Below are 26897 nucleotides of genomic sequence, written 5' to 3' on the forward strand. Positions count from 1 at the left end.
AATATGCCTCATTTCTCAATGTATGCAGACCTCAAATATATATATATATGCACACACACATATACACATATATACACACATACACACACACATATATATGTGTGTGTATATATAGTAAAGAAAAGAGGAGGAATGCTCACTTAGCCTAAGGAATCACTGGCATTTTTGTTTTAAAAATCTTCAACATTTTCATTTTTATTTTAAAATTTTTATTTATTTATTTCTGAGATAGGCTCTCTCTATGTTCCCCAGACTAGTCTCGAACTCCCAGGCTCAAGCAATCCTCCTGCCTCAGCCTCCTGCGTAGCTGGGACCTTAGGAGTGGACCATGCCCATCTCATTTTGTTTTCATATATCCTAGAGCTAAGATAATGAACGTAAAGTGATAAAGATAATGGCAGTGACAATGACAATGACGGGGAAGGTAGTCATAGTCAGACTTTCCCCATACAGTGGTTTGACCACTCTCCATGCGCTGCACCTGCATTAACCCAGCTGATCTCCACGCACTGCCCCGAGATGGATGGAGAACACGTGATTTTCTGCAACATACGGAAGAAGAAACTGAGACTAAGAGACAGTGACTGGCTTAGGATCACCCGGGTGATGGACAGGGAGCCACCTGACCCTCTGGGTCCCATCATCTTTTCCCCAAACAACACTGGCTCTCATAAAAGAAAAGCATCAAATAATAATGATGATGAGGTCAGAATGTCAATGAACTGGGACCTGACTGGTCATTTGATTTTAGTTATCCACTTATGCTTTGGGGAAAAAAAAAAAAAAGTCACCTGAGTCCCAAGGTGAAAGTCAATGTTATACTCCTTGGCATAGCGGTGAGTTCACAGATAAATATGATTTGGACACTGCCCTCAGGGAATATACAGCCCAGTAGGCAGAGCCAAGCATGGGCATAAATAACAAGAATGGAGCAGTAAGAATAAAAATAACACCAACAGTGGCCAGGCGTGGTGGCTCATTCCTGTAATCCTAGCACTTTGGGAGGCCAAGGCAGGAGGATCACTTGAGGTCAGGAGTTCATGACCAGCCTGGGCAACATAGTGAAACCCTGTCTCTATGGAAAATACAAAAATTAGCTGGTCGTGGTGGCACACGCCTGTAGTCCCAGCTACTCGGGAGGCTGAGGCAGGAGAATCGCTTAAACATAGCAGGCGGAGGTTGCAGTGAGCCGAGATTGTGCCACTGCACTCCAGGCTGGGCGACAAGCATGAAACTCCATCTCAAAAAAAAAAAAAAAGAAAAGAAAAGAAGAAAAAAAACACGAACAAAATACCTCCTAACACCAGGAGCCCAGGAGCACTTTCCATAGCCAGGCTGCGTCACCCTGCTTTAGCTCCCTTACCTTCACAGCGCCTTCCTGGGTAGGTGTTATTAGCATGCCCAGAGGACAGATGGAGAGCCAAGGTTCAGAGACACGCAGTGTGCACGTGCCAGAGCAGAAGTCCATGAATTCACGTGTGGAAAGTGCCTAGAATGGCACGAGGCTCCAAGCAGGAAGCAGGAAGGGGCAGGTAATCTCTGTGGAAGTCTGGAGGCAGAGGGGTGACTTTGGGGCAGTGGATTGGGTGGGGCTTTCTAGAGAAGGTGACACCAGGGCCAGGTCCCAAAGAATAGAGATGATTTGTATATTCAGAATTGGGGAGAGGTGCTTTCTTGACCCACAAAAGAGCAAGAGTAGATGCTAGGAGATAGGAGAAGAGTAGGAAGCTGGGTCTGGCAGGAGCACGGACCATGAAAGGTCGGCGGGGAAATTAGAAGAAAGATGTGCAGGACCACAGGCTGGAGAGGGTGTTGGACACCTTCCCTTTACCAGACAGAGGGCCTGGGTGACACTGTCTCCTTGATTCAATCTCTACGGCTCCACAATGGACTGACATTCGCACGACCAGAGCACTTCAATAGCTTTCCAGAAGCCATGCAGCTTCTCAGTCACAAGGGCTAGGAGTCACCCAGGTCCATCTGAGGCTGCGTCTGTGCTCTGCTCGTGGCCCCATGCTCCATGCTTTGAACACGAATTGAAGAATAGCGGATTCATTTTTATATCATTGAAGGCATGAAAGCACTGAAGGTTACTTAGCTGGGACGTCTCATAACAACTTTTATGACATCATTTAAATCAGAGCCAGCAAAAAGGTCACTACGTGTGGGCAAGCTCCACTAGTAGCTTCTGTCAATAATAATGTGTTACGCAGTATTCTGAGGCCTTATCTAGGCTCAGAGGGAAGGAGCAGCACGTAATCCTAGCAATGTGTGCTGTGAGTACGGAGGCATGGAGTTGGGAAGAGTTCCAGACATGTGAAAAGCACGACAGTTTAATGGTTACCAGGGTGCACAGGGAGCCTGAGCTTGACTGTCAGCCTTGACAGCAGCCAGCCCTATGACCTCGGGCAAGCTTCTCAGCCACTTTAGTCCCAGTCTATTCATCTGTAAATGAGGTCCTATGAAGAATAAAGGATGTCTTTGCCTGCCTAGGGAAACTGAGTTCTGAAGCTATGGTACCAACTGAATCCCAGAATTGGTTTTAAACCTGCTTAATTGACCAATAACAGCCCACCTCAGGAATCGAACCTCTGAAAGCCAACCAGTGAGGGTGGCAGAGTCTACAAATCAACCAAGCAGCAGTGGAGTTACTCCAGTGAACATGTTCGAACACACCTGGACACACCTGGACATACCTGGACAGCTCAGGAACATGCTACTGAGATGGATGTCAACCCACTCCCACTCTGTCCAGCACAACCCAAAACAAACTTTTCATCTTCCTGAGTGATGATTAATTTCAGTGATGTGAGTGACACGTATACTGGGATCCACTGTAAACTCTATTTTTGTGTATGTTTGAAATTTTTCATAATAAAAATTGACTATATATTTTTTAAAAATTTCCACAACTCTTTCCCCAAATCTAACATCTTATTAAGATAAATGAGAAATTCAGCTTTTTGGTTACAGATATTGAATGTGGTCTCTTTTTATGATACCCTGATAGTAAGATCCATTGTGAGGATTAAGTGAGTGAACACATGTAAGTCTTTAAGAATATGCCTGACCCAGAGCACATTCACCTGGAAGTATCTGTACATATTCTCATTTGTCATCCCTGGCTTCAGACTGCTCTGCTGTTACCTTGCAAAAACTTCTTGCTAAAAGCCTGGAATCCTTCCGAGGTCTTGTTTCCGATGGACTCCAGAACAGTGAGACCAGCGATGCTGTCCAGCAAGAGAAGCTCCGAGAGGTTGGCTGACGAGGGTGTCTTGGTGTTGTTAACAAGCAGCCATATGTGGGCTGTCTGTGCTTCGCTTGGCCCAGACACCTAGGGCAGGAGGAGAAGGCATGAGGGCAGATTTGCTGACAAATCCAGCTTCCTCAAATGGGGCACGAGCCCAACCTGTGCACATTAGGCATCCAGGAAGAAGGAGGGTAGCACAGCCTCACAGAGGTTCTGGGAATGCATCAGGCTCCGTATGATTTCAAAGACCCCCAGCAGGGTTTTGACCCACACTTGCCAAGCTGTTGCTTGGAGACAGTTTCAAAGAAACCGAGACAGCGAAATCATCCCTGCAGAGAATCTTAGAAGAAAAAAAAGTCCAAGTGCAGAGCTAGTCAGGCTGGGGAGACTGTGACAACCAGCATTACCGAGGAAAGCAAACAGTGGCTCTTTGGTACTTAGTTATTTTAAAGATTCAGCCTGAGCCCCGGGTCTCTGATGGCCATGTGATCTCCAGGAAGGACCTGAGTAGCTCATCTGCCTCTTGGATCATCTCCCACACTCAGGCTCTGCCCAACATGTGTCTCAATGGCTCTGCTGCTAGAAGCCATCCAGTGGCCAATGCAGCAGGCTCATCACCTGGGCTCTGCACTCTTGCCCTCCCTTCCCCTCTAATCTTGTCTCCCAGCCCTCCTGCACCACCTTCTCCCCAGCTCTGCTGAAATACATGCAGGAGCTGGAAAAAAGAGAAGGAAGCAACGTGTGTGCTGAGAAGAGTGAGCTCTGGAATATAAGTGATAAAAGCAAGCTTCACAACTGTGTGTGTAATATACTGCCACCTACGTGAATTAAAAAAGTGGGGGAGAAAGAAGGTACACAGAGTAGGCATGCATGTGCACACACTTATAACTGCATGCACATGGCAGAAAAAGTCACTAGAAGGATATACAAGAAACTACTACTAACACTGGTTGCATCCAGGAAGGCAAACGATGTAGATGAGGGCCTGTGATAAAATGAGGGTGGCACAGGGAAGGCTTAACTCAGCAAGCCTGGGCTGTCCAAACCCTCCACATTCAAGAGAAAGGAATGGCCCTTGACCAGCTCCTGAGAGATAATCTCTAAAGCCTGCGGAATATCCTTGCCTGGGTCCTTTGACCTCACCAGATAGCTGATGCCAGTGATTTGTGGTGGGTGCCTTGGACCCTGCTGTACTGAAATGACCTCTGGAGGGGCTGGAGAACAAACAACTGAGGTCAGTCTCATGTGTGCTCCATGCCTATGTGACTGAGCCTGAGAAAAAGCCTGGACCTCAAGGCTCCAGTGAGCTTCCCTGGTTGGCAATATTCTATCTGCATTGTCATACAGGGAGAACTAAGCTCTGTCCACACGACTCATCCACTGAGAGAGGACAGCTAATGCTCATGCCTCGTCTCTCCTGGGCTGTGCGACATTCGCCTTTTTCCTTTGCTGGCTTTAATCTGTACCCTTTCTCTGTAGTGAACTGTAACTGAGCAGAATGGCTCTTCTGAGTTCCGTAAGTCCTTCTAGCAAATCACTGACCCTAAGGCAGGTGCTGGAGACCCCTGACACAAGGATAATATGTAGGATTAGTAACCATCTTGTGGGATTAGGAAGGTTAAAGACCTAAAAAACATTAAACAACTTTGAAAACTGTCAGGTACCCTAGTAATGATTAGAATCTGAAACAAAATATATCACACTTTTTTCCCATTCGAAATGATCACTGTGGATTTTTACTGACAATTATTTAATTGTAACAAAAATAATCTCAGTCCTAGTGTTGCCATATGAGATGTAAAAGACCTTGCTGTTTGTTCACTGCTCACGTGTCCAGACTTGTGTAGGTAAGCCCATGATTTATCAGTTCTTAAACACATGACTCTACTGAAATGATGTGGGCAAAATCCAATTATTTTCTCTTCAAATATAAACCACCAATGGAAACTTACCAGTGCACATTTCTGAAAAATTACTCCATTCTCAGAAGTCCCTTGAACTTCTCTTGAAATGTCCCCATACTACAAAAAAACGTAAAAGTTATTAGAAAATGAGAAATATTTCATGCTATACATATATTTAATAAAAGTACAAGATGATGACATTTTTACAGGAGGGTAGAAGGATTACTGCTACTAATCCTTAAGTAATCTTGAAGTCTTATTTTTAAAAGAGCATTAAAGGATTGGAAATTAAAACTTACGGAAAGAAGAATGTGGACATGAGCTTACACCACAGTGTATTCCCGGTCTGGATGCATGTGTGGGACACCTGTTGTCACAGGGACTCAGCCAACCAAGATTGACATACCAGCAAGGGAGATGTGGGCAGACGAGTGAAGATATCATTTTACATGTACCATGTGCTTCCCAGGTGGGGGCTGACAGTACTCCTGTGCACCACGGTGCACTGGGACAAAGGGCAGTGTGTCTGGGGGCAGGGGCAGCCTCTCTGTGAGCTTGATCCCTCATCAACATAGGGAATCCCCCTGCCAAGACTTGGCCTCCTCCAACCCTGCAATGGCTCCTATGAAAAGGTTCCAAAGGAAAGCCAGGGCTCATCCATCAAATACAAGCCTCCTGCTGCCTTTGAAACTTCAGGTTTCCTTTCCCTTTGACTAATAACAAGTATCTATTCATTTCTGCCCTTGCCATGCTCCCTATCCCAGGGCCCTGGCCCCTGCAGTATCCACACACCTCCTTTAAATGGGACTGGACCCTTACTTCATCAAGGAAGCTCTCCTCGGTTCTCCTTGCTGTGATGGCCACGTCTTTCCCACTCTCTGCCTTGCGCACCTGTCACCTGCAGAGGGACAAGCTGTATTCTGGGTCCCAGACTCCAGCAGCTCTCAGTAATATTAATAATCATATGTCTTGTTTATTTTTTACTTATTTTTCATTTGTGTAGACATGGGGTCTTGCTATGTTTCCCAGGCTGGTCTTGGACTCCTGGCCTCAAGTGGTTCTCCTGTCTTGGCCTCCCAAGGTGCTGGGATTATAAACGTGAGCCACCACACTGGGCCTAATAAACTGTCTGTCATTGGCTGAGGGCCAGGCATGGCACCCATCACTTTACATACATGAGTTCTATTACTCCCATTTTATAGATGAGGAAACCAAGGCTCAGAAAGGTTAACTCTCTTGCCAAAAGTCACACAGGCAGGAAGCTCGAGACTCTCCCCAGGCCTGGTGACTTCAAATCCTGTGATCTTTCCACAACATGAATTCCCTCTCCACAGCGTAGAAAATTGTGTAGAAAATTAACAAAAATGCCATTTTCAGAAGAACAGACCAACGATATGCAACGGCATCAGACTGACCCAGGCCTCTGATTCAGTTGAGCTTCTGTCCACCACACCCACTCTAATGCCTTTTTAACATGCTGGGACCGTAAGAGAATTTGCCAAAGCCCTCAAGCAGGCTTTCTCTTCTTCTGACCTTCATAGAACATCTTGTAAACAATAACTGATAAATACAGCTTGTGAAGCAAATCAACACAGAAAGGACGACTGAGTATGGAGGGTGCTGCCCTGTGAGGTGACGAGTTACCTGTTACGGGAGAGGACTGGAAAGAACAATGAGTATTTGTAGCGGGGTCAGTGGTGGCCCCCAAAGGATATGTCCACGTTCTGATCCCCAGAACCTGTGAACGTGTCCGTCTTTGGAAAAAAGGTCTCTGAAGATGTAATTAAGCTGAGGATCTCAAGAGATCATGCTGGACTACCCAGGTAGGGCTGACATCCAATGACAAGTGTCCTTATAAGTAGCACATAGAGAAGACACAGACACAGAGGAGGCCAAGAACAGATGGAGGGAGACAGTCAAGCGATGCAGCCACAGCCAAGGAAGGCCTGGAGTCACCAGAAGCTGGAAGAGGGAGGAGGATCCTCCTCTAGAGCCTGCAGAGGGAACGTGGCCCGGCAAGCACCGTGATTCCAGACTTCCAGCCTCCCCAGCAGTGAGAAAATACATTCCTGTTGTTTTCAGCCATGCTGTTTGTGGTCATCTGTTACAGCAGCCCCAGGAAATTCACATCACTACTTAGCAGGGAACCCAAAAAAAGGGCTGTTGGCTATTGTAGCTCATTGGCCAAGCTTAATGGTTCTCGATACCACGTTACGTCACTGAACCTACGTGATATAAAACAGAATAGAAAACAATAGCAAGAGCATGGAGTAGTGGTTAGAGAAGAAGCTTCGAATCTTGGTTCTGCCACTTCTACCTGTGGGACATGGAACTGGTTTTTTAATCTCTCTAATCCTCAATTTCCCATCTGTAAAAGGGGAATAAAAATACTACTGTTTAAGAAACTCATAACGAGGCTCAAGTGAGATTATGCATAGAAAGTGCTCAACCCAGTGCCCGGCCCATAGTAAATGCTTGTGAAATGCTCACTGCTATTATGGGCACAGTCATCTTTAATAGCTGGGAGTCACTTGGTCTGGTCGAAGCACAATCCAATCCCCGCTTTGGAAACACCAGACGAGGCAGCCTAATGCTTGACTCAAACCTCCTCTCCATCTAAATACTGTATGTCGTGTAGCAGAAATAGCACCTTGGAAAAATAAATGGATTCACTCCCCAATGATAACTATATTTAGTCATCATTAGAAAGAGGAGGAACAGCGTTTTTTAAGCAACAAAAGCCTGTGCCATTTTATACGCAGCCCAAAATTGGTTTCTTTCCAACTTCTGGTATTCACGTTAAAGCACTGAACTTACTACTTACCAGGCGGTGTGTTACAGGAGACTCTCTTTTAAATAAGTTCTTCTTAGGCCAGGAAGGTATAAAAGCAAATAAGGAATGAGCCCATGGCCCACTAGAGGCTGCAGAGGTTGAGAGTGGGATAAAGACTTCCATTTTCTTGTCCAATTTCATTCCAAGTGGTGCTTCCACTGCAAAACAGCAATGTGCACATCTTATATAATGCAGAAAGACAGTAAGGCATAGAGCTTAACCTCTAGAGGCAGACTACAGGGTACACAGAAGGCATCTGAAAAATGTTTGCTGGGTAAGTAAGTTAATGAATGAATGGTATCATCTCTTTGCCAGGAAAATGAGACATGCTCGTTGGGAAGCTACAGAGCTTAAACACAGTATTTTTCAAAGCTTGGTCTCCTTACCTGGCTTGTGCAGCCCCACCTAGGAATCAGAACCGCTGGGCAAGAATGGTGCCTGGGGTGATTCTTACACACATGACATGAGACAGCCCTGGGCTCGAGTCCTGGCTCTGCCCCTCCAGCTATGAGTCCTTGGGCATAACCTCTAACCTCTCTATACCTCGGTTTGCTGAATTCTAAGGCAAACAGTATAGGTATTACCTTACTAGGTCCTGCTAAGCACCTGCCTACTGCAGAGTAAGCCCTCAGTGAACACCACCAACCACCATCCTAAAGAGGTTGTGTGCATGGCCAGACACAAACGCCTGCTGAGCCCTCCAGTAGCAAATGACTCCCAGGCCAGGCGCGGTGGCTCACGCCTGTAATCCTAGCACTTCTGGGAGGCCAAGGCAGGCAGATTATGAGGTCAAGAGATCAAGACCATCCTGGTCAACATGGTGAAACCCCATCTCTGCTAATAAATACAAAAAATTAGCCTGGCGTGGTGGCATGTGCCTGTAGTCCCAGCTATTCGGGAGGGTGAGGTAGGGGAATCACTTGAACCTGGGAGGCGGAGGTTGCAGTGAGCTGAGATCGCGCCACTGCACTCCAGCCTGGTGATAGAGCAAGACTCCGTCTCAGAAGAAAAACACAGTAAAATAAATAAAATAAAATAAAATAAAGAAATTACTTCCTTAGATTTTTCTCTGTGTCAATACATTTGGAAAGTTCATGGGCATTGTGTGTAAAGCACAGGAATGTCACTTGAAAGGTCCTGGCTGGGCGGTCAGGGTCCCTCTTCAGTGGATGCAGCCCAGATGCTGATCAGCTGTGGGACCTTGCACAGGTCAGCTGAGTTCTCCAGGCCTCAGTTCCCCTCACCTGGGAGTGTGGCTAAGATACCAATCAGACAGAGCTGTTGTCTGAGCAGCCAATCAAATGCCACACTGCACGTGAAAGTGCTTAGATGTATCTAATGCTTCAAGTCAGCAATTTTAGTTTTGAAATGGCCTGGATGGTGGCATTGTGCCTTCTTCAACATTTGTCTTCTATTCTAATACACACTAATTTGATGGAAAATAAGATGTACTTTTCAGTCTTTCTTACCCAGCACATTGATGGTAAAGACTACGAGTGCTCTTGAAACTTTCTATAGAATTTCAAAATATATGCAGAAAAAAACCCTAAAATTTGATTAAAAAAAGATGTGGATCTGGGTCCTAGATCCAATTACAGTATTTTTTTTCCTTCCTTGGGTTGTATCTGGGGGTGATTCAGTTCCTCAGGTTGGGATGGGATAAGGGTTCCTGCTGCATTAAGCATCGGGGGACTGATGGCCCTCGCCATGGAAACAAGCGAGTGCTCCACCGGGTCAGCAGCTGATTCAGAGCATCAGGAATGTCTGAGTAGAGCGTATGGGTGCAAGCGAGACCGGACATCCATCTCCGGACCCCAGCACAGCACCTTGGGCTAGGGCACAAATGCTTGTGCAGCAAGCAGGCAGAACATAAATTCTTAAGGCCACACCTTACCCTTAAGCGCTCCATCTCTGGTCCACCCGTTTACGCTTCTCTGGCTCTCCTGGTCCCCCGCTTTAATGAAGACTCCAAGGTGATCCCTCCCTTCAGAGAGGACCCCTCCTCTATTCAGCAAGAATCCTGCTCAGTCTACAGAGGCAAGTGGGGCCCACCCGAATCCCAGCCCATCCCATTCCCTAGGACACCAGAGTTAGGCACAGAACCCAGAAAACCCTACGCATTGGCCCTAGGGATAGTTTCAGGGACAGGTCAGGGACCCACGCTGAGCCCAGGGGTCTGCACTGAAACTGTCACAGCCACTGGGAAAAGTCTACACTGCAGGTGCCAGCCATCAGACTCAGGAGCCGGGGACTGCCCACCGCATCTTTCCCACCACAGGGCAAGGATGTACCTGCCTGCGAAGGATGCTCACCAGAGGAAAGCAGGGCGGCTGAGAGGGAAGGAGAAAGGCAGAGCCGTAGGAGCATTGAGAACCTTGTGCTCCCGGGTCTAGCAGTGCCAGGGCCTGCGTGTTTCAGTTACAGATGCCAATCAATTCCTCTTGATGAAATGAGTGTCAGCTGAATTTCGACCACTGAGTGTAGCAAGCTGAATAAAGGTCCGCAAAGATAGCCAGGTCCTAACCCCATGAGGCTGTGAATGTTATCTTAGGGTCACAGAGACTTTGCAGATGTGATTTGATTAAGGGCCTTGAAATGGGGAGATTGCCTGGATTATCCTGGTGGGCCCTAAATGTCATCATAGATGTCCTTATAAGAGGGAGCCAGAGATTTGACAGACAGAAGAGAAGCAGGCCAAGTAACTATTGAGGCACGATGCCATGCTGCTGGCTTCTGAAATGCAGGAAGGCAGTATCCCTAATCCATCCCTAAGGAACGCAGGCAATGTGGCCATAGATGCTGGAAAAGAAGAAATGGGCTCTCTTCTGGAACCTCCAGAGGGACCAGACACCCTGACTTTGCCCAGTGAAACTGATGTTGGACTTCTGACTTCTAGAACTGTAAGGGAATAAATGTGTGTGGCTGAAGCCACTAAGTTGTGAACATTTGTTAGGGAAGCCACAGAAAACTGATACACCCAGTTAATTCACACATTCTGTGTTTCATTCACCAGATGCCTTCAAGGGATATCAAAAAGGGCCTACCTCACTCCAGGTTCCACTGTGCACTAACACTTCGGCCAGCTCTGAGGTGCAGGCACACTGCCCTAGTTCTGTAAGGTCAGGGAATGATCTACTTGTCCAAAGTAGAGAGGTGCTGGAAGGATCAGCAGAGTGTGAGGGAGCTGGAGGAAGGAGGGCTTCAGGCTTCTGGTTTTTCATGCTCAAAACAGAAGAACATCAACCAGAAGAAAAACTCACCTGCAGTCTTAAAGTGACAGCATTCTACTTTGGGCCAAACCATACAGGGCAAGTCCTAAAAAATTCAAAAGACACAGAGTCAACATGGAACACATACTTGTGAGAAGTGGCGATAAATAATCTTTGTAAATGGCTCACATGGAGAGGACCTGCATTTTTTTTTTTGTTTAAAGACAGAATCTCACTCTGCCGCCCAGGCTGGAGTGCAGTGGCGTGATCTCAGCTCACTGCAGGCTCCGCCTACTGGGTTCACGCCATTCTCCTGCCTCAGCCTCCCGAGTAGCTGGGACTACAGGAACCCGTCACCACGCCCGGCTAATTGTTTTGTATTTTTAGTAGAGACGGGGTTTCACCATGTTAGCCAGGATGGTCTCGATCTCCTGACCTCGTGATTCACCCACCTCGGCCTCCCAAAGGGCTGGGATTACAGGTGTGAGCCACCGTGCCTGGCCAAGGACCTGCACTTTTATCCGGAGGTGTGAAGTAAACTTTTCTAAGTCAGCCATCCCCGCCAGCTTCTGAGTAGAGAATTCTCTTCCCTTTCCCAGGGAGAGAATCAGTGCCCTCATGAATGCATTTCTGGGAGCTGTCAAGGGAGGACGCACCATGTGGTTAAAACGTCTTATCATCAGACAGACCTGGGTTCAAACCTCAGCCCTGCCCTCCATCAACTCTGTGACCCTGAGTGAGCCAAGAGCCTCCGAATTCCCAAGATCCTGCAAGTTTCCACAGTGTCAGATAACACACTAGATGGGAAGTGGAGAGAACTGGACTCCAGCTGGAACCATTTATTCACTGTGTGTCCTTGGCTAAGTCTCAGCCTCTCTGAGCCTCAGATCCCTCTTCTGAAAAGTGACCTCAAAGCCTCCCCTGAGTCTGCTCAGCCTCACTGGTGATGAAAATTGGTCTAAACTGAACCTGGCCAAACCCTTCCAATTTATCTTTGTCAATCACTGGGCTCTAGAAAGACTCGGACCTCTCTACTGAATAATAATAAAAGCTCTCCCAGATGGAACCTTCTCCATGTACCAGTGCTTACACTATGTGCACTGAGTGAACTACACAAGTAGTCCCTATAGTAACCCATGAAGCATTATCCTCATTTTACAGCACCACCCCCAGTCTACAGTAACAAGGTAACACTCCAGAGCCTGGCATGCAAGCAGCCTGGCCCAGCACGTGTGCTCACCGGCACCTGCACGCAATGGCTGGTTTCTGTGTAACGGAAGGAGAGAGGATGTGTATACGAGCTGAGCAGCATGCTCAGGACTGGCTTTGGGGTCCAGTTCCGATGACTAGTCCGTGTGGCTACCGTTCACTTGGCTCTCACGTGGGCCAGATACCACGGAAAGCATGAGATGGGACGGGATCGATGGGACACTGTTGTGGCCACCGTCTGTGTGTTTCAGGCCCAGTCCTTACAGACCTCCAGGACCCTACCTAGGGCAGTTCTGCTGGTGTGACGTAAGCCCAGCCGGACTGGAGGTTGATTTTCCCCCAAAAGTGTGGAGGAGGCTCACCCACAGAGATGGAGACTTGTGGAGGGACACAGAGGAAATAATGGAAATTGCAGAGACAGAGGCAGAGACAGGCAAGAGGTGAGGGAAGAGGGAAAACGGGTGCAGCTCAATCCAGCCAGTCTTCTCCCAAACCCACCCCAGCATTCCCTGTTGATGGAGCCAAACATTTGGCTTCAGTTTTTTCACATGGAGCTTATGTTATGTTACGGGCAGCATAAATAATTCTATTTAAAATAGTAAATTATGGTACAAACATTCTATGGAGTACCAGGCAGCTATTAAAAAGAATAAAGCAGCATGATTGAGAATTCCACTTCTGGGCATATACGCAAAATAACTGAAAGCAGGATCTTGTAGAGATATTTGCACATCTGTGTTCACAGCAGCATTATTCACAATAGCCAAAAGTGGAAGCAAGCCAAATGTCCATCGATGGATGAATGGATAAGCTAAATGTGGTCTATTCATAAAATGGAATATGCAGCCTTGGAAAGGACAACATAGGGAGACCCCATCTCTACAAAAAAATAAAATAAAAAGAAAATTAACCAGAAGTGGTGGCACATGCCTGTACTGCCAGCTATTTGGGAGGCTGAGGCAGAAGGAATTACTTGAGCCCAGGAGGTCAATGCTGCAGTGAGCTATGATCATGCCACCGCACTCTAGCCTATAAGATAAAGTGAGACCTTGTCTCAAAAAAATATTAGTAATAAATAATAAGCTGGGTATAGCGGCTAATGCCTGTAATCTCAGCACTTTGGGAGGCTGAGGAGGGCTGATCACTTGAGGTCAGGAGTTTGAGACCAGTCCGGCCAACATGGTGAAATCCTGCCTCTACTAAAAATATAAAAATTAGCCAGGCATGGTGGTGGGTGCCCGTAATCACAGCTACTTGGGAGGCTGAAGCAGGAGAATCACTTGAACCCGGGAAGCAGAGGTTGCAGTGAGCAGAGATCGTGCCACTGTACTCCAGCCTGGGTGACAGAGCAAGACTCCGTCTCAAAAAATAAACAAATAAAAATAAATTAATTAATTAAATAAAAAGAAATAATAATAGGGGAAACCATGTATGTGTGTGGCAGAGGAGGTATATGTGAACTTTCTGTGCTATGTGTTCATTTTCTGCAAACCTAAAACTGTTCTAAAAATTACAGTCTATTACTTAAGAACAAATATATCCATGTGGTCTCTGATATGAACATGTGCCAATAGATGGCAAGGCATCCATTGGATGGTGCACTGAACTCCACACAAATGTACCTTTGTACAACCTCTGTCCCCTGGAACTTTCTATCCATTCTTTCAGCCAGCATCTTCTGCCTGTTAGACCCTGTGCTAGGGATCACATGTCAGGCAAAGCAGACCTGGCCCCTGACCTCACACAGGGACAAAGCTCTCCTTACCAGTGGACATTGCCACTTGGGAGGAAGAGGCAGGTTCCCAGGGAGCAAAGGACCCAGGCTGACCTCCATGAGAAGCCCTTGGGTAGCCCTGGTGCCAGGTACCCTCGGCCAGGCCTCCCAGGGCAATCTCGCTGGTTTCTGGGCATCTCTGATTCTTGTCCTCACCGCAGTCCCCAGCCTGGGGAGGTGCCTCTCTGGGGACTCTGGCCACCCTGGGCAGCTGCTCCCATAAGCACCATGCCAGGTGCAGCCAATAGCACCGTCCAGTGGCCAGCCTGCTCCTCCCTGTCATCCCTCTCTTCAAGCTGACACAGCTGCTGTCAAGGTCACCACAGCCACTCCAAGCTTCCACTTAATGACCAGTCCTCCTCATTGCACACACTTACCAGCAGCATTCGATATGTGCTTATTCCAGCTTCCCGTGGCTGCTGGACAAATTACTGCAAATGTAGTGCCTTAAAACAATACACATTTATTCTCTGATAGTTCTAGAGGTTAGAAGTCTGACACAGGTCTCAATGGACTAAAGTCAAAGTACTGTGCTCTTTTCTGGAGGCTCCAGGGGAGAACCCATTTCCTCCCCTTTTCCAGCTTTCAGAGACTGCTGTGCTCCTTAAGTTCATGGCCCCTTCCTCCATCGTCAAAGCCAGCAGCAGCTGAGTCCTTCTTACGTTGCATCTCTCTGACCTTCTTCCAACATCTCCTTCTGACTCTCTCCTCTGCCTGCTTCTTCCGCTTTTAAGGACCCTGATGATTACATTGGGACCATCAGATAATCCTGAATATATTCCTTATTTTAAGATCAGTTGGTCAGCAACCTGAATTCCTTGTATAATGTCAACTCCCATGGCCATGAAACCTAACATATCCGTAGGTTCCAGGGGTCTAGATGCGGGCATCTTTGGGAGTCATTATTCTGCCGACCATGGTGAGCCCCTTCTTCCTTCCTGAAATGCTCTCCACCCTTGACCTTTGGGTCGCATTCCTGGTTCCCTTTTACAGAGGCCACACGTTCTCCGCCTCCTCTGTTGGATCTTTTCCTGTTCCCAGTCAAAAGACCTGGGGTTGCTCCAGGGCACTCTTTCCAGTCGAGAGTTCCTCCTGAGGTGAGCTCATCCAGCCCCTCAGATGTTAAAGGTCATTTATACACTGACTATCCCCCATGTAAATCTCTAGTCCAGATTTCTCCCCTCAAATCCAGACGTGAACGCCTAAGAGACACGTCGAACTCAACAGCAGTGATTTCCAACCCGAGGCTGCTGCACATTAGCCAGTGGCATCTCCTTTCTGCTATTTGCTCAGGCCCAAATCCTTGGATTTGTCCTTGATTCTTCTCTTTCTCTCTCTCAACCCAGAACCAATTCCAGTAAACCCCACTGGCTCGACCTTGAAAAAACATCCACAGTCCAGCAACCTCTCAGTAGCCCACCATTATCTCCCCAGTTTAGCTCCCCTCCATGGCCCCCGGGCCTCCCGCCTGCCTGCTCGCCACTTTCCTGCTCACCCCTCTGCCTGCCATCTGTTCTCACCCCTGCCACGGGGGTGCTTGGAAAGGAAACATGAGACAGGGTCACTTTCTTGCTCAAAGCCCATCCACAGCATCTCATCTTACTCAGAACAACTGTCGGAGTCCTGGCCAGAAACACGGCCTTGCCCGTCCCTCACTCCACTTGGAGATCTGCTCAGCTGTCACCTCCTTGAAGCACCTTTCCTGCCTGTCCATATCACAAGCGCTGCTCATCTCTCAGACCACTCTGCCCGCTGTGTGCATCTCTCCAGCCCCCAACCACCGGTGGACACACCACAGAGTAACGTGATTCCTGCCTTTTTCCAGCTCCAAGAATGCAGGCTCCTTAAGAGCAGGGGCAGGTCTTGGTCTGCCTTGCCCTGTTGTATCTCAAGCATTTAGGACACAGCCTGGCACCTAGAAGGCCCTCAACAGCCATTGCGAATGAATGGCCCAGAGGCCTGGTCTCTACTCCCCCTCCACTGCCTCCTCCCCTTTCAATCAACTTCTAGTAGAACAGTCTGCATTGATGAAAATGGTCTAGAATCTGAGCTGTCCAATATGGTAGCCACTAGCCAGATGGGGGCCACTGACATGTGAAATGTTTAAGTTTAGTCATACATGGCGACTGTAGTGGACAGTGTCCTTTTAGACCATCTGGGAAATGGTTGTAATTTCCTCTTAGTTCTCTCTCTGTAAGAAGGGATGATAAATTAGCACAAAAATCTTGTGTTCAGGTTTACAAAGCACTTTCTTGTAGAGCCTAGACACTGACAACAAGTGCTTTGGGATAGGCAAGTCTTGGTGGGCATATTCACCTCACCTGGAATCACTGAGGCCTCAGTTTCCTCATCTGTACTATGGGGATATTATACCTTCTTCATAAGGAATTTTAAAAGATTAAGGCCGGGCACGGTGGCTCACACCTGTAATCCCAGCACTTCGGGAGGCCGAGGAGGGCAGATCATGAGGTCAGATCGAGACCACCCTGGCTAACACGGTGAAACCCCGTCTCTACTAAAAATACAAAAAATTAGCTGGGCATGGTGGCGGGTGCCTGTAGTCCACTGCACTCCAGCCTGGGTGACAGAGCAAGACTCGGCCTCAAAAAAAAAAAAAAAAATATTAAACCAGAAAATGAATGTAAAGCTTTAGCATAGCGCCCAGCACAGAGTAAATACACAGCAAATATACAATTGTTATTATTGCTATTATTACTACATATTACTATGTATTGCCATCCAGTAAGTCCTTACTTAACATCATTGATAGGTTCATAGAAACTGTGACTTTAAGCCAAATGGCATACTGTATAGCAAAACCAAATTTACCATAGGCTAGTTAATACAGACAAGAGCTGTTCCTATAGCATACGGCGCTTCTTTTGCTTAAAGTCAAAGTATCCAAGAACCTACTGATGTCCCGTGAGGAGTTACTGCATATCATCATAACTATTATTATCACTGTTCTTGTTACTGTTCTTATCATCACCATCATCATCATTTCTGATAATGCCAAGAAGTAACTATAAAATCACCACTTTGCAGATGAGGAATGTGAGTCTCCGAGCTGGACTGAGCACCAACTTCAGGAGAATGGAGACTCAGGCACGTTGAGTGCTATATCCCCAGGAGCCGCACAGAAGCATCAAGAGTACCCAATAAATATTTATAAATTGACACATGAAATATCCAAGTGTCCACAGCTAGTAAACAGTAAAGCTGAGGTCAGAACTCATGTTTCTAGACTCTTAGCCCCGGTTCCAAACACTCAGCCACTGCCTCACCACTTCCTGCCAACCTCAGTTACTTCACTTGCATTCACTCATTCCACAAATACTTTTGATCACCTACTATGTGCTATTTTGAAAATGAGGATACATCGCCAAAGGAGACATCAAATGCTCTACTCTCAAAACACTATTTAGGAAAATTACCAGCAAAATCATAGTATACTATATATAATTCAAACAAAACAGTAACATACCGTAAATAGTATATTAGAAGGTGATAAGAACAGTGGAGCAAAATAAAGAAGGGAAAAGGGACAGAGAGTAATGCTATTTTAAATGGGGTGATGTTGAAAGGGCTGTCGGGGTATCGGGGGAGGAGCATTCACTTAGGCAGAGGAAAGACATGTGCAAGGGCCCTGAGGTGAGAACACACCCAGGTGTACAAGGAACACAAGGAGGTCCGGGTGCCTGAGCAGGGCGAGTGAGTGGTTTCTGCTCTGGGGACAATGGGAAACCACCATGAGCTACTCTGTGATGAGTGGCATAATAGTCATTTTAAATGGGACACTCTGGCTGCTCTGTTGAGAACAGAGAAGTACTCAAGGGGAGACGCAAGGTGGTCAGTTAGGCGGCTCCACAATAATCCCAGAGAGAAGGTGGCAATTCAGATGAAGATGGTGTTTGTAAAGAGAGTGAAAACTGTGCTAATTGTGGGTGTGTTTTGAAAATAAAACCCATGCGATGTGCTGACTAAATGTGGGGCTTGGGGAGAGGGAGGAGGCTAGGAGGGTGCCAAGGCCTTCGGGTCCAGGAAGAAGAAAGACAGAGGAACCACTGGCAGGAAGGGAGCCTAGGGGCACGATTTAGGTTCTGCCTTGGTGCATCAGTTGTGGAGTGCCCATGAGTCTCCACGAACCATGGCAGGTAGGCCTGCAGATCCATGGTGGAGCTCAGATAAGGTCTTGGTTGGACATGGAAATTCGGGAGCTGCCAGTGGATAGATAGATCACCAAGGATGTGAGTATTGACAGAGGGAAGAAGAGAACCCAGCACTGAGCCCTGGGGTGCTCCGGCCATTAAAGATCAAGTGAAGCACAGACACCCTCAAGATCTCCATCTTTCCTGACCAAGCTCTCAGGAAGTTTTGTTTTGTTGTTGTTGTTGTTTGAGAGAGGGTCTTGTTCTGCCATTCAGGCTGGAGTGCAGTAGTGAGATCATAGCTCATTGCATCCTCACACTCCTGGTTTCAAGCCATCTTCCTGCCTCAGCCTCCTGAGAACCTGGGAATACACAGGCATGTGCTATCACACCCAGCTAATAAAATATATATACATATGTTTTTGTAGAGGTGAGGGTCTCACTGTGTTTCCCAGGCTGCTTTTGAACTCCTGACCTCAAGCTATCCTCCTGACTTAGCCTCCCAAAGTGTTGGGATTACAGGCGTGAGTTTGTTTGACTAATAGTTCCCTTAACTTGGAATTCCAAGGCTGCAATTTTGAAAGCTATAGTAATTACACAGTGTAACAGATAATGTTACATCGTATCTGGCTGATTTTTTGTTGTTCTTTTCTACAAATTTGGGACACACCCAATCCACTGAACTTGGCATCACAACCAACCTAAATTACTGTTGTGTGGTGCTTCAAGTAAAATAACAAAATGACACTATTAGCATAATGAAATGGTGAAAATGATGAAAGGATCCCATTCTGAAATAGACACTTATCTTTCAAAGGGGCTGGGTGGTTTCTTTCATCTGAATTCTTAGGACATCAGATAAGGCTTGCTACCGAGCAGTGATTTCTCAGACTTGTTGGTCTTGGGACTTCTTTACAGATTTGCCAATTATTGAAGGCTCCAAAAAACGTTTGTTTGTGCTGATTATATTTATCAACATGTACTCTCTTTAAATTAAAGGTGAGAATATTTTAAAGTGTCTATTAATTCATTTTAAATAGCAATAACAATGTCATTCCATATTAACATAAACAGCATATTTTCTGAAAACTAAATAAACTAAAACTTTTATTTTCTAAAATAAAAAAGTGAGAAGAATTACTTTTTTTTTTTTTTTTTTTTACATTTTTGCAAACCTCATCTATGTCTGACTTAATGGAAAGAGTTGGATTCTTAAATCTGCTTGTACATTAAATCTGCTGCAATATCACACTTCCTGTCACCTTGGAAAACTCCATCACACAATTGTGAGAAAATGAGTAGACAAAGTAAGTAATATCTCAGCATTACTGTGAAAATAGCTCTGACTCCATGGACCCTATAATGGTTCAGTGACCCCAGGGAGTCCCTGGGCCCCACTTTAAGAACCACTGGGGAATAAAATGCATTTCCAGTTGGCATCAAATGATGAAATTAAAAAAGGTAAAATCCCCGCCCACAGTAACTCACAGTCCAGCAAAGGAAACAGACAAGCAGCCAAAACGATGTGTTAAATGTTCTCACCAAGACATGTCCCAGCATCAGGGTACCAGAGACTTGGAATATGACAAGCCCCTCCTACATGTGGGCCGCACCCACGATGATTCCTCCACCTGGGATGTCCTCTCCCCACTCTTTCCCTGGCTAAACCTGCCCATCCTTCAAGTCTCAACTGACCTCCCAGACTAAATGATCTCCTTCCTCCGCCCTCTCTCATGGCTCCCCATCCTCCTTACAGCAATCACAGTGTGCAATTAGGCATTGGTCTCCCAGCCCCCTGCACACAGCACAGGACTTAGCAAAGGTGCAATTAATATATATATATATAGATATAGATATTGAATGAATGGATGGATAGATGGCATCAAATAATTACATGAAGGCATCAAATAATTACAATAGGAAGAACTAACCTGTGCCTTAGGGAACTGTGCTCTGGAAACAGCCCTTACACCATTGCTCAGAAGAGAAAGCAGAGACCTGAGGGCTGTGACTTGCCCCAGGCCCCAGAAGAGGGAGTGGCCGAGGCAGGGACACACATGGCTGGAGCTCTTTCCTGTACAGTGTGCAGAAGGGCTGTCCAAGACAGGCCCAGAGAGATGGAGGAAGGCTGGTCCCATGGACAGCTGGGATGGGTGTGGGCAGGGCCAGGGCCCAGGGGATGTGCTCAAGATGCCAAGGGCACCTGAACACAGGTGCTCATTCCCAGATTCCTGCAAAGGCAGGGGCGGCCCTTAAGGGTGAGGTGCTCTAGACCCACCATGGTCCTAGATGGCTTCAGGCCCTTCCCAGTAGGCACCGTCCCTCCCTTCTGGCAGGGACCACCCTCAACATCACTGTGGCTGACAGAGACCAATGTGTGCCAGGATCTTCTGACGCTGGCTTCCCAGAAGGAAGAGCTTGTGCAAAGCAGGTGAGGCCAGGCGCACGGGCTCTGAACTCGGGGGCCAGGGAGAGAGCACAGGACAGGCCTGGGGATTCGACTCCCTGAGCCTTGGTTTTGTCACCTGCAAAACCGGCCAGATACTCCCACCTCACAGGGCAGATGAAAGAACCCAGGGAACATGTTCTGTCATTAGACTTTTGAAAGCTCAGGACACTGACATGGCATTTCTCCAGTGAAAACCTAAAGACAGAAAGGGAGCAGGGTCTCTTTTAAGGCTAAACTTCTGGAAGTGTCGCAAGTGTCCTGGGGTAGAGAACACAGCAGGACAGGACCCACCACCCGGGGAGTGAGGTGGGAGGACCTCAGGGTAGCATCAATGGCCAGACCACTGGCCAGGGCACTTCTGGGAATAGGAGCCTGGGTGTGCTGCCAGGGACAATAAGGTGGGGGAGGGAAGAGTGCCAGCATGGGACGGGAGTGGTGGGATGTCTACCAGGACAGACCACCCCAGAGGTCTGGGGGAAAATGGATGCAAGAAGTGGGAAAACCATCACCAAGGGCTAGAGGTGAAGTGGTGGGACGTGAAGCCAGGGGGTGGCAGTGGGGAGGGAGGAGGGGCAGACATCCGAGCTGATTTGGAGGAAAAGGCACTAGGACTGGTGACCAACTTTGTGGGGGGAGGTCAAGTCTAGGGTGACAGGCAGGGATCCACACCTTTCGAGTTTAGGACCACAGAAGGAGGGCCAGGGTGAAGTAGGAAGTGGCTAAATCCATCAGCCAGGAGAGTTCAGTCACCTAAGAATCCAGCCAAGAGTCCCCACTTTCAACAACCGCTGCAATCTCCCAGTGCTGGCCTCTGCAAGGCGCTCTGTATGCGTGAGCTCATCTAACCCACTTCCACCCTCTGGGGTGGACGCCACCACGGCCCTGTTTCAACGATCAGGAAACTGGGGCACAGGAGTGACCTGCCCTAAGTCAAAGTTCGTAAAATGGAGAACAGGATTCGAACCCGGGTCGCTGGTGAAGTCCAAGCCCGCTGGTGCCACACCCCGAGGAAGGTCTCCAGTTTCCCTCGAAGCTTTCTGGCCATAAGCGGGATACACCTAAGGGCCGCGAGGCACCCTGTTCAGATCCTGCCCTCCCTCATTCTTTGCGAAATACTAAGGGTCCTCCCTGCCACCCCCGGTGTAGACGAAGTCAAACCACTAGAGTCAGACCGGAGCCTGGGGGCGGGCCCTCCTTACCTGCGTGCTGCTCTCGGGCCCCACCCCGCTCCGCCCGGGAGGAGTCCTCAGGCCGGGCCCAGACCCGGGAGCCACCTGGGGATGCCGGGGTAGCTGCGCGCCGAGGGGGCGCCAGCGGGGACTTGAGCTGGCGTCGAGACAGCCTCGGTCCCCCAGGGCCAGGGCTACCGCCAGGAGGCCCCCGGCCAGCACCCACGTGGCGCGCCCCCGGGAGCCCGAGGGGCCCATCGCCTGCCGGGACCCGCTACCTCAAAGCGGCGGGTGCCGCCGAGTCGCCGGAGCTTCCGGACCCCAGGCCCGCCCCGCCGCCGAGCATGCTCAGTGCGAGCCGCAGCCGAAAGTTTTCTGGAACAAACACCCGCATCTAGAGCTCGGCCGGCCGGGAGGTGCCGGACGGGCGTGGGAGGGGAAGAGCAAGCTGGCGCGGCCCGGGCGCCCGGCGGCCAGGCCTGGGTTTGCTTCCGCCCAAACCAAATCAGAGCGGGTCACTCCCCTGCTCCTCAAGGTTACCAGGGCCCCAAGGGCCCCTCCGCTACCACCTACCTGGGTCTGTAAGCCTCTACTCAGACGCACTTCTCCTGGGAACCGTTTCCTGACACACGGATGTGAATCCGGAGTTTCCTCATCCCCGTTTAGAAAACCGAGAAGCACTTGGAGCTCGGGGCCACGAGTTCTGGAGCACCCAGAGGGTTCAGGACAGCTCCGGGAGAAGGGGGTGGCGGCGAGAGAAGGAAAAGGACCCTCACTTCCGGTTGCGTTCAGTGCGGCCCAGCTGAGCACCCACTGCCTGAGCCTGCTGTGGCTCAGCCCTGGGCCCGCCCGGGTGCCCCTCGCATTCCCAGTGGGAAACAGGCCAGCCGCTGGGCCACCTCTCTGGAGACCTAGAAAGAGGGCAGCTGGTGTCTGAAGTCGCAGCCCTGAGCAAGCTCTCCCTGAACTCTCCGTGGGGTCAGGGGTTTGCTTTGCCAAGGGAGGCAGGAGGAGGAGGAGAAAGACACAAAAAAGGGGAACAGGTGGAGCCTTTTGTCTGCTTCCTCATCCCTGCCTAGGTCCTGAGTGACAGCTGACACCTGTTGACGGGAGAGGGCTCCACTCCAGCCATCCTTCCTCCGGGACAGCCTGTTAGGCTGTCTAAAGTCTCAGGCCAGTGAGCCTGGCCCCTGGCAGCCTATCTCCCCATAACCCAGACCATCCAAGGACAGGCCTTTCCTGAGCTAACATGGACAAGGCCATGGGGTTTGAGAAGCTGAGAATTTATAAGCCAAGTTCCCCACACCAGGGGGTACGTGGCAGCTGTCAGGCATGAGACAAGGCCACAGGCTAATTGCCAAGCATGTTGCTGGACCATTGGTATTATTTGACAGTCGGTAATTTAAAGGTTAATTTAATAGTCAACTTTATCATAAAGTAAAATGCAAATAACCCTACATTTAAAACATCTTCTTACTACTATTTTTTATAGAGTCAGGGTCTCACCGTGTTGCCAAGACTGGTCTTAAACTCCTGGGCTCAGACAATCCTCCACTTCAGCCTCCCAAAGTGCTGGGATTACAGGTGTGAGCAACCACACCCGGCCCAAACACCGCATTTTAAAAACTAAAGCCTAAGCATTCGTGGAAATACCCAGCGTAAAACAACAGCATCAAGTTACTGCCCTCATGCGTCCCCAGGAACTTGGAGATGCTTCTAAAGAAATATATAAGAAGCTCCCCATAGCGGAGAATTTGTCCTGAAGCTAGACAGACACAGGTGTAAATGGGACAATAATTCTGTCCCACTCCTTAATTGCAAGACCTTAAATGAGTCACCTCTCCTCTCTAGCTGTCAGTTTCTTCGTTTATAAAAAGGATGAAGAATTTGGGTAACAGTTCTCATCTTGCCACGAGGAAATGATGAAACAAATTAGAAACAAGCTGGACATCCAGGCTGAAAGGGCAAAGCCCTCCTCTGCTGAAACAGATCCACATGGTGTGTCCCCTAGCCTGGCCCACACAGGTAATTAAGCTCCACAGGGTAGGAGTGTGTGTGTGTCTGTGTGTGCCCTTGCGTGCAATGTGCAGTCATGCACATGCATGTGTACTTTACCCAGGCACCCAGGACAAAAGCAAACATCTAGTAGCTACCCCATAAATGTTTGTTTAAAGCAAACACAGAGTGATGAACTGGTCTAATCGTTTACCCCTCTACACAACTGTGAGATATTCACTACCCTGGACACTGCCTGGTTTGTGGCTGGCCTATCCCCCAGCCTGCAACACAGAAACAGATTCTCCCCAACTGCTGAGTAAATGAATGATGGTGCAGTGTCCTGGACCTAGTGGGGACTGGGTGTAAGGGTCTCTCTACCCAGCGTCTCAGTGGGGACTGGGTTTAAGGGTCCCTCTACCCATCCTCCTAGTGGAGATTGAGGGTAACGGTCTCTCCACCTATTGTCTTGACCTTCCCTGGGAGAAAATAAGATTAAAACGGGAGACTTCGCGTGAGCAAGTTCAGAGGCGTGGAGGGCGGTGTGGCCCCGGGAAGGTTGATGGGTAGAGGTTAGGGGCAAGGGCAAGGGGTTGGACTTGCATTGGTCCCAGCGTTTTCATCAGGAGGATGACCGGAGCACCCACCTCAGAGGGTTATGGAGAAAGTTAATGAGATCATTAAGCTAAATGCTTAGCATATTCTAAGCCTCAATACAGTTAAAGGAGACTTCCTCGGTGATCAAGGTCTCTCTTCTTCCCCAGGAACCCAGGAATCCCGGTGGAAACCGTGCCCCCTCCGGAAAGGTCCGGGGCTGGGAGGCGCGCCTCTTGCTGGGCATGCTCAGTGCAGGGGCAGAGCTGAGGCGGGGGTGGCTGAAAGTTTTGAGCGGTGATCCAGGCTCCTCCCTCCGGCTCGGCGAAGCAGGGAAGGGGAGAGGAGTAGGAGTCAGGAGACTGCACAGGCCGGAAAGTCTGCGGGGCGCGCCGCGCCTCTGGCCCGCCCGGGCTCCGAGTCTCGCGTCGCCGCCCTGGCGGGGACGGTGCAGCAAGCAGCGGGATGCGGCGGGGCGGCCGCCTGAGCGCCCCAGATGGCCGGCGGCGGGGCGGCCTGCAAGAGCGACGCGCGGCTGTTGCTGGGCCGGGACGCGCTGCGGTCGGCACCCGCGCTGCTGGCCCCCGCCGTGCTGCTGGGCGCCGCGCTCGGCCTCGGCCTCGGCCTCTGGCTCGGCTGCCGCGCGGGCCGCCGGAGCCCGCGACACCAGGTGGGTCGGCCGAGCAGACAGCGGTGGGGCGGGGCGCGGGGCGCGTAGCTTCTCTGTCGTGCGGACCTGGAGACCTGGCTCTGTGGCTCCTTGAGCCTGGTTGGGGACTTCGCGCGCAACTGCTCAGGCGTCGGGTTCTCCTGCTACAGGAGGAAGGTGGCGGGGTGACTAGAGGGCATTGACCTGAGGTCCCCTGCGGTGCCTGTTACATCCCGCTCCTTTGGGTGATCCTAGACAGCAGCCCATCCGCGCCACGCCTCGGTCTCTTTATCTGCAGCATCAAGGGTTTGGACAGGATGCTGACCCCGCTCACCGTGGTGGACAGAAGGGCTGCTGGGACTCCCACGCCTGAATGCCTATTCCTGCTTCTGCCTTTTCCGTCCTTCTGGTGTGGGTTACGTCGTCTGGCCTGAGTTCCAGCCGCCACATTGGCATTCATTTTTTCATTCATCTGTAAAAGTTTTTTCACAGTAAAAGTTTTCGGGCACCTTCTACAGCCAGTCACTGGCCTAGGCACCACATTCGTGAGCAGGAGAGACCCTGCCTTGCCTGCTTGAGGTTCACAGCCTCAAGGAGAACGACGAGTTGCAAGTTTACAAGTGAACTATCAGTTATGACACCGCATGGGGAGTCTGCGATGGAGCACTGGCAATGCTAGTATTTATTGAGTGCTGACTGTTTACCAGGCACTGAACTAGACCCTCTGCCTAAATGATCTCGATGAATCTCCACAACAGTTTGAGTTGATTTCATGAATGTCTCTGCTTTGCAGATGAGGAAACTGAGGCACAGAGGAGTTAAGTAACTTGCTAAAGTGACAGACGTGTCTAACCCCAAAGCCACTGTGTTCTCTGCATGGATGAGGGACGGGGTGGCTGCTTGAAGGAGACCAGTGGATGCTTCATATGCAAGTGGCCCTCATGGAATTGGCTGTGCATGGCAACGCCTGGCGTATGGCAGGCATTCCATCAGTAGTGGTATGGCCACTATTTTAGATCCTTGCAGCTTCTGCCTCTTTGGGGCGGGGAAGGGTAAAGTCTGTGAGATCAGAAACAAGATGGCATGGTCTTGCTGCCCCCATTTCTGGCCTGTGGGAAGAGGAGACAGATCCTGTGCGGGTTCCATGTAGGCATCAGAATGTGGTGACTCATGGGACGCGTTACATTGCAAAGGGCTGATCAGGGCTGAAACTAAGATAATGCAAGATGCTTGTAGGTGAGTTGGGGGTTGTCAGATCCTGCTGGTGATTAAGAGACACTAAGAGATGCTGGCTTGTTGCACGGAGACGGAAAGGGAAGCCACAGACAGAGACTTTGCTGGGTGCCCTATGCAGTGTTTGTAGACATCTGGTTCTTTATCCTTCACCCCATGAGGTGGAGGAACTGCCATTATCCCCACTTTACAGTGAGGCAGTGGATGCTCTGTAAAGTTATTTGACCAGGGTGCCACGATGAGTAAACAGTGGGGCTGAATTTCAACCCTAGTTGGTTTGAACCCCAAACCCAGAGCCTTAAGCATCTGCTACCTAGTCAGGTGGTGGTTAGTATCCCATTTCCTAGCTGAATCAGCTGAGGCTTACCGGGATTAACCAAGCCATCTGGGTTTGCACAGCTAGTCAGTTGAGGGTGATGGTGGCTCAGACCAGGGTGGCAGCCATTGAGAGGTCTGTGGCTCAAAGTAGGACTAATAGGAT

The 26897-nt window shown here is 49.1% G+C and overlaps 2 protein-coding genes across 17 annotated transcripts in view; one reads left to right on the top strand and one right to left on the bottom strand.

The window, feature by feature from the left end:
• The window catches only part of LOC105483923 (EvC ciliary complex subunit 2), a 186286-nt gene extending 163051 nt beyond the window's left edge, over nt 1–23235 (bottom strand). For 7 of the 10 annotated variants that reach the window (XM_071093880.1, XM_071093879.1, XM_071093877.1 and 4 more), the window contains exons 1-5: nt 21976–22327; nt 11248–11302; nt 7979–8145; nt 5203–5271; nt 3148–3334 (exon numbers count right to left, since the gene is read on the bottom strand). In XM_071093880.1, coding sequence (XP_070949981.1) covers nt 3148–3334; nt 5203–5271; nt 7979–8145; nt 11248–11302; nt 21976–22203 — 706 coding nt within the window. In that variant the 5' untranslated portion in view covers nt 22204–22327. Of the gene's footprint in view, nt 1–3147; nt 3335–5202; nt 5272–7978; nt 8146–11247; nt 11303–21975; nt 22328–22518 lie in introns of those variants that run through there. The other 3 variants (XM_071093882.1, XM_071093881.1, XM_011745016.2) reach the window with 3 other exon arrangements.
• A 1604-nt stretch (nt 23236–24839) lies between these two features.
• Nucleotides 24840–26897, top strand: part of LOC105483919 (EvC ciliary complex subunit 1) — a 102076-nt gene continuing 100018 nt past the window's right edge. For 4 of the 7 annotated variants that reach the window (XM_011745010.3, XM_071093897.1, XM_011745013.3 and 1 more), the window contains exon 1: nt 25016–25204. In XM_011745010.3, coding sequence (XP_011743312.2) covers nt 25031–25204 — 174 coding nt within the window. In that variant the 5' untranslated portion in view covers nt 25016–25030. The other 3 variants (XM_024793423.2, XM_071093898.1, XM_011745011.3) reach the window with 3 other exon arrangements.

Source organism: Macaca nemestrina, chromosome 3 (genome assembly GCF_043159975.1).
Source record: "Macaca nemestrina isolate mMacNem1 chromosome 3, mMacNem.hap1, whole genome shotgun sequence".
NCBI classification, from domain to species: Eukaryota; Metazoa; Chordata; class Mammalia; order Primates; family Cercopithecidae; genus Macaca; species Macaca nemestrina.